General features: G+C 41.5%; 1 protein-coding gene across 2 annotated transcripts; it reads left to right on the forward strand.

Moving 5' to 3' along the window:
* The first annotated feature begins 1,175 nt into the window (after positions 1 to 1,175).
* Positions 1,176 to 6,507, forward strand: MED7 (mediator complex subunit 7). 2 transcript variants are annotated; one of them, XM_048491801.1, is made up of 2 exons: positions 1,176 to 1,397; positions 5,094 to 6,424. In XM_048491801.1, exon 2 carries the CDS (start codon positions 5,111 to 5,113, stop codon positions 5,801 to 5,803), a length of 693 nt encoding a protein of 230 aa, XP_048347758.1. In that variant the 5' UTR covers positions 1,176 to 1,397; positions 5,094 to 5,110; the 3' UTR covers positions 5,804 to 6,424. The 2 variants fall into 2 exon arrangements, with proteins under 2 accessions (XP_048347758.1, XP_048347759.1); XM_048491802.1 differs by lacking the exon at positions 1,176 to 1,397 and adding an exon at positions 1,409 to 2,253 and having other exon boundaries at positions 5,094 to 6,507.
* Positions 6,508 to 7,482: the final 975 nt, after the last annotated feature.

The following is a 7,482-nucleotide window of genomic DNA, read 5'->3' on the forward strand; positions in this document are numbered from 1 at the left end:
GCCTACCTGTTGCTGCTTCCAATTAGCTTAGCATTACTAATCACATTTTATCCTGCACTTCCTCTTGATCTTGTTGCATGGTCCCCCCTCCATGTCTCTTATATAAAACTAGCAGGGCCCGGCCACGCGTTGCTGTGGCAATTATCCTTCTCATCACAGTCCACAACCCACACAGATGTCCATGCAGATCCAATGATCCCCAGCATAGCCTTTTGGGGTGGTCAAATGGAATCCCTCTTTCCCTTTTCAATTCACATTGTTATATGGTGGTGTCTTGTTTTTTTAGTATAAGGTAACCCTTTCCATTCCAAAACGGAACTGTCCAGAGTGTGAATCCCGCTGTCCATGAGGCTGGTTGACATGCACAGTCCTGGCTTGGGTAAGGCAGGATTGGGACAAGGAGGCTATCCCAGGCAGACAGCAGAGGCAGGGTGGTGAGGCGTTCAGATCGAGGCCAGCTCCTGGGTTCTTAAAGGGCCATGTGCAAAAGAAGCAGAGCCAGTAGTGTTGGCTCGCCCCCACCCCGCGGATTTTCTTAGAAGAAAAAGGCAAACTCCAGCTCGCTTTTAGTAAAAGAGAGCTGTGGCGAAAAGGGGTGAGGAAGTGGGTAAGTGGTGGTTGGATGTGAGGGAGGGCAGAGCAGGGTGGGCGCATCAGTCGCCCGGCGGCCGGCCAGGCCAAGCCGCCGGGCCCGTCTTCAACCCGCCCTGCAAGCAGCAGGGCGGGCGCATCATTCGCCCGCAGCCGGCCAGGCCGCGCCGCGGGCTTTGTCTCCTGTTCTTCCGGCGGCCGGCCAGGCCGAGCCGCCGGACCCATCTACGCCTGCCCTGCAGGGGGCGGGGGTGAGCGGGAGGGGGGGGCGCAAGCGAGCAAGTGGGCGGGGGAGCAGAGGAGGGGCGTGCGAGCGAGTGTGGGGGGGGGGGTGAGCCAAATGGCTCTTTGAGGGGAAAAGGTTACCGACCCCTGGTCTAAACTGCCTTAACGGGACTTTAACACACGCGCACAAGCTATCGCGAGGCTGCGCCCGCTTTGAAAGATGCCTGAAAAGTCACAGCGTTCTACAATTGCGCAGATCGACGAATCAATATTATGCAAACAATGGCGCATGCGCGGACGTGCTCGGTCAGTCTTTTCTGTGATGCGAAAAACCGTGGCGGTAGAGGTGTGACAAGAAGTTCTAATTGGCAGCACGAGCAGCCAATCAAAAACGGACGAAAGGCCTTGGCTTTGCCTTTTGACTACATACCCTTCCTCTGATGCCAGCTTACTATCTATGATTCCGAAGTGTGAGCCAATAGCGAGGCGAGGGGCTAAGTGGAAAGCGCCGGAAGTGGTTTTGTTTTGGGGAGCCGGAGTGCGACGGAACGGAGGCAGCCTTAGCTCTGCGGAAAGCTGAGGTGAGGGTGTTTGTTGGTTTCATTTATTTAGTCTGTCCCCTCGTTTTTGTGGGGTTTTAGTCATAGGCGGACTGAGTCTCTTAATTCGGGAAGGGTAGCTGTGTTAGGCTGTTGAAGCAGGGAGTCTTATGGCACCTTAAACGTTAACCAGATTTTATTGCCTCATAAGGTTTCGTACCTGCTTTGTGGGCAAAGAGTGGATTTTCACTATTTTGTTTTGTACATAGTCGTTTTGTACATAGCTGGGTGAATAAATGGAAGGTGAATAAGTCGGTTGTGTAAAATTTGAATCCAAGTGTCGGTTGTGTAAAATTTGAATCCAAGCCCCCCAAGTTGAGCCATTCTGTAGCTGTTTTAAGCTCGTTAACATTTGTAATGGGTGAGGAATCCCGGTGTTTCTTAAAATTGTCAACACCTTTATTTCACATTTTATAGGTTTTAAGTCCTGTAGAAATGAATAGATATCATATTGTGGAGTGGTGGATAGTAGGTATTTCTCTTAGTTAATCTTTTATGCCACATTTTATATTTACTGTATTTTATATTTGCACATTTTATATTTACTGCCCTAAAAGGAAAATGAACTCAATTGCCATGATTCAGGGTTCAGTAGATTTAGGACATGTGAGAAGATGTAGATGTAGAGAATATGTTTACTTGTTTAATTGCCTTTAAAAGGAGATTAAAACCAGTGTAGTGTAATGGATGTAGTCTTGGGCCCAAATTTGAATCTCCACTCTGCCAAGAAAATTTGCTGATTTAGGCCCACATGTTGTCTCAGCCTAATCTACCTCACAATGTCATTGTGAGGATAAAATGGAGGGAAGGAATACAGTTTCCTTGGAGATCAGACAGTGTGAGTATAAAGCTTCTCCTTTGTTTTGTCAATCCCTTTCTTCCAACATCATTCTTTTAGCTCAAATCATGTTCCAGGGAACCCTTAATCAAAAGTTCACCAGAGGCAATCAAAGGTGTTTTAAACAACAAGTTATGGTAATCTGTTTTCTGCAACAGGCCTGCCATTGTATTTAGAATGTAGTAATAGGTCATGTTACAATTATAAATTTTGGTATTCATGGCTAGTGGTTTGTACGAACTGACTGCAGGTTAGCATGTACCCCAAAATCTTCTGTAAAACTCAGGAGTTCGGCAGACTTTCTTAGGCAAACACATAAGTAAAAGGAAGATGAGTTATTGGGAAGTAAAGTATGAAATCAACTCCTTTTTTTTGTCTTCCTTCCAGTTCTCTTCTTTCTCTACCCCCTTCCTAAGTATTTTCCTGGCTTTCTCTTTTTCTCTTCATAATGTTCCTTTAGTAACCTGTGTATACCCACACTGCCTGTTGATATGAAGATACCTTCATTATCCATGTTCAGTCCTAAATGTGGAAATGAATGATTCAACTACTAGGGAACCTATGTAAGACTTTCCTCCTAGGACTTTGGCATTTTTAAAACTTTATACTGTACTTTGAACTATGCTGAAAACAGTTTCATCATAAAATCCATAAAACACAATAGTAAAAAACAGAAAATCGCATCAAAAATACATATAAATCTAACCCAGCAATGAACAGTTCTTCCCAGAATTCAAAATGAATGTCAGAGCCGACAGAACTTATCCAGAAGAGCTCACAGAAATAAAACAGCTTTGCAGAGTTTAAGGGAACTTGTCAGAGGGCTAGGCTAGATATTACAGTATATGGTTCAGACAACATTTTAAGTACACCATGACCTGTAGTGCCAAATCCTGCTCTGTCAAAATGCTTAGAAGCCAAGTTTTTTTGCTTCGGTTTTTGTGACTTTCACAATAAAACTGGTGCTTCACAGGTTCAGACTATGTAGAATGGCAATATGTAGCTGAAAATACAGAACAATTAAAGTTTCAAACATCATAATTGTTTGAATTTGGTTGTTGACCATCCTTGTGGAAAACTGTTCCCCTAGCCAAAAGAAAAGCTGTGCTTAGGATGGAATTTCAAAGTGCCACCAGATAGATATCTGGGGCAATAAAACTAAAATCAACCTGTTTGCTTATTATTGTGAATACAGAAATTATTGCTGTATCTCTCTCAGAACATAATAGCTTCCAGAGAAGCAGTGTTAGCAAAAAAATCAAAGTTTTTGTGTTGACAGAAAAGGAAATGTTCACAATGTTCTTGCCACTTAAAAATTGTAGGTGTTCAGTTTTTAGCGATTCAAGGTTGTTTAATTTTGTATACTGCCTTCTTCCAGTTCTTCCTGTTACATGCAGTATACATGCTGGACTGATGAATGATTCACTGTTATTCAGAGGTCTGCAGAATTGAGTAAGCCGAAATTTGCAAATTTGATGATGTCATCCCATTTAGGGCCAATCTCAGTCCCTGCGAGCACTTAGAAACATTGCCTGTCTTTCCTCCCAAATGCTTGCATGCACAGACAAAGCTCATGTCAAGAATATTGCCTAAGCTGGAACAGTTCTGTTTTTATTTAGAACTCACCTATTTATGAACTTATGAACATCTTTCTCTTTAAATGTTCATAGAGAACATACTTGTATGAGGTGTGCTTTTAAAGGGCCTCCTGTGTACCTGTAGGGAGGTGGGCTCTTATGCTTACAGCTTGGAGAATCAGCCTGTTTGCTGCAACAGGATGCAGAGTGTTTGGAACAGCAACATGCATTGAGGTGACAGTGTATTGCTTAAGACAGGATTTTTAATAAAAAATTATGTATTTTACTGTAAACATATTTCAGAAGCTGCGGCTCTTGAACCTTAGTCAACTTTTAAAAGATATGTACATCATATTTTGAAACCAATTGTGCCTTTAAAAAGTTTTGCTTTACCTAATAATGCTCAGGTAGATGTTGCTTTGGTTTTTTAACACTAGGTGGCACAAATAGTGATTGTTAGAAATAGCTTTCCATAATTTCTCTAAAAAATGGGTTTCAGATGAGACTTCAAATATTGGTAATTAAAGTGTATGTAAATCCAGGCCTTAACAAACCTTCCTTGCTTGGAGCAAGGAGATAGTCCAGATGTTTAGGGATCAGACTCATTTTTCAGTCTTCAGGATTTTGTATTTGAATGACCGTCTTTTTAAATTTCTGCAGCCTTTATTTCATAGGTTCTTATAATTTTATTAGGTTTATGATAAATAAAGTAGTATGTGAATAAACATAGACTTAATACTTGTTCTTATCACAACAAAAAACGGACTGCTAACCCTAACCGTATATCTTCTTCCCAATATCTCGGATTTTCATTATAGCTTTGGAGAAAAAAAATCTCCATTTAACTGAATATTGAAGCCAACATAGAAAGCAGCTAGTTAAGAAATAAATTAATCTACTGAATAGTGCAAATGTACAAATAAGTATAAACAAGTAATAGCAAGAACTTTATGCACAATTATTTTATGGCATACTACAGAATATATTCTGATGTACTTTCTGCAAAGATTACTATGGGTCCCAATAGTTTTCCTAAGGCTTTCGTATCACTGCGCAGAACTGAACTTCCAGTGACAGCTCTCTCTGCCCAAGCTGCATGGCACCAATGTGACTACACGTGGCGCCTATGTGACTACACGTCTTACAGGGAATGTTGATGGGACCTGTTTTTGTTGGAAACCAGATTGGCTGTTTTGCATAACTAAGTGATAATGTTAGTTTATGTGGGCTGTAAACTAACATTTTGTTTATTTGTTCACCTAGTACTTTAAGCTGCCGCAATGGGTGAACCTCAGCAAGTGAGTGCCCTCCCTCCTCCTCCAATGCAGTATATTAAAGAATACACAGATGAAAATATTCGGAAAGGTTTGGCTCCTAAGCCTCCACCACCTATTAAAGATAGCTATATGATGTTTGGAAACCAGTTCCAGTGTGATGACCTCATTATTCGACCATTGGAAAGCCAAGGCATTGACCGTTTGCATCCCATGCAGTTTGACCATAAGAAAGAACTGAGGAAACTCAACATGTCAATCTTGGTCAATTTCTTGGACCTTTTGGATATACTGATAAGGAGTCCTGGAAGCATAAAACGGGAGGAGAAGCTGGAAGACCTCAAACTACTGTTTGTTCATGTGCACCATCTGATAAATGAATATCGGCCCCACCAAGCCAGAGAGACTCTGAGGGTCATGATGGAAGTGCAGAAACGTCAGCGTCTGGAAACTGCTGAAAGGTTCCAGAAGCATTTAGAGCGTGTTGGTGAAATGATCCAGAACTGCCTGACCTCTTTGCCCGATGATTTGCCGCATTCAGATGGAGGGATGAGGATAAAAACTGAACCCATGGACACAGAGGACAACAGCAGTTGTCCTGGGCAGAAAGAACAGCCGAGGGCAAGTTCTAACATCAAGAAGGATCAGGTTTTGGATAAAGATGCTTCCATGTGCATAATTATTGATGAAATGACATGAAAGGGGGCATTGATATTCCCTTTGTCACCATAATCTTGTGAATAAGACTGAAACTGATGCTAAAGAGTTTGAATGCTTTTTTTCTTCTGTGTTGCCTTTTTATAGCAATAAGCAATCATTGAACATAGTCTGTAAGAGACAATAAACCCAAATGACATATTTTTGTAGCTCTTCAGTGTGTACTGTTTTTTTAAATTTGTCTTTAAAGAAAAAAGTGTTAATAGGTTATTGCTCTATTGGGAAAAATTAGTCTATGTCACTAGCACTGAAGCATCATTAATCATTGCTGAGCTTCCATTGTTACTTGTTTTATTCATGCATGTGAGAAATGCAGCAACAAATTTGAATCTCTGCTGATTTGTCTTTGTTGTAGGCAAAGGAAAACAATATGCTGCAGTAGTGCTGAAGTTATATGTCCTTATATACAGTTATGCACAATTACAGTTATGCATCTGTAATTTCAGTTAACCTCCAAGTGTGGGTACATTAGTTTCCAGCAAAGGCACTTCTGTACTTAGAAAGGTTTGAGTGTTTACAATAACCTTTTTATATTTTAAAAAATCAAATATTGACTGTCTGTTCAGAAGAATAAACTTAAAAATAATTCAGTTTTGATATAAATTTGTCTTGAATGCTTTGTGTGTCCTCCACACCAACTTGCTTGGATCCTACTGAATAAACCCTACCATTTTCATGTGACTGCACCATGGTTCTGTTGTGTGAAAATACATCTTCTGTACTTTGGGCAGCCCAAACTGGAGCCCTTGGCAACTGGGGTCAGTGCTGCTGCAGTGCTGCACTGCCACCTCCAGAGAGCTCTTGGGAGGTGCAGGGAGGCAAAATATGAAGTAAAACCTCCCCATTGCCAAAAAAAGGCCTCCGTTGGACTCAATGGCTTGGCCCACCATGTACCTGGAGGCAATGCAGGGGTGGAAGCTGACTAGTGTAGGCTCCATTCCCGAACACGGACATCCCTGCTGGTGCATCGGCATATCCCAGAAGGTCGTGATGGCCATCTGCTGGCAGATTACTCTCAACTCTGCTGGGGTAAGTGCCTTGGGGAGGGCATCTCTACTGGTGAAGGGCTGTGTCACCTTCACAACTCCTTTCAGCAACCCCCCTCTCAAAAATTGGGCTGCTACTCTGAACAAGAAAGTTGATTTGAAGTACACTTCTATTGGTGTGTAATCATGAAAGAACCAAACCATACTCAAATAGTAGATTTGAATTTAGCTGACTGGATTTGTGCTTTTATCTAAGGCTCATTCCGCACATGCAAAATAATGCACTTTCAAACTGCTTTCAGTGCTCTTTGAAGCTGTGCGGAATAGCAAAACCCACTTGCAAACAGTTGTGAAAGTGGTTTGAAAACACATTATTTTGCGTGTGCGGAAGGGGCCTAAGTAATTTTATGCAGTTCAATTATATTTGAAAATACTGCTAGATGATTTAGGATTATCCTGGGCATAACCTGAGTACCTTTAATTTGATAACTTTTCTTATATGTTGGCTGTACTTTGAAACTTCAATAGACAAGACTTCCCTTCCAAAAATGACAGCTACATATGGTGTAAGTCTTATTTATCTGCATCTTTAGCTGTAACTACCCAAACAGATGTGTCATCTCTATCAAGAAAAATTGTGAATTGTTCCACAGCTTAATTAAGTTACATAAAAAA

The sequence above is a fragment of the Sphaerodactylus townsendi genome, linkage group LG03 (assembly GCF_021028975.2).
Source record: "Sphaerodactylus townsendi isolate TG3544 linkage group LG03, MPM_Stown_v2.3, whole genome shotgun sequence".
In the NCBI taxonomy this organism is placed as follows: domain Eukaryota; kingdom Metazoa; phylum Chordata; class Lepidosauria; order Squamata; family Sphaerodactylidae; genus Sphaerodactylus; species Sphaerodactylus townsendi.

What these genes read in the sequence shown, in the direction of transcription:
- MED7 (XM_048491801.1), top strand. Translation starts at nt 5,111, where the DNA reads ATGGGTGAACCTCAGCAAGTGAGTGCCCTCCCTCCTCCTCCAATGCAG.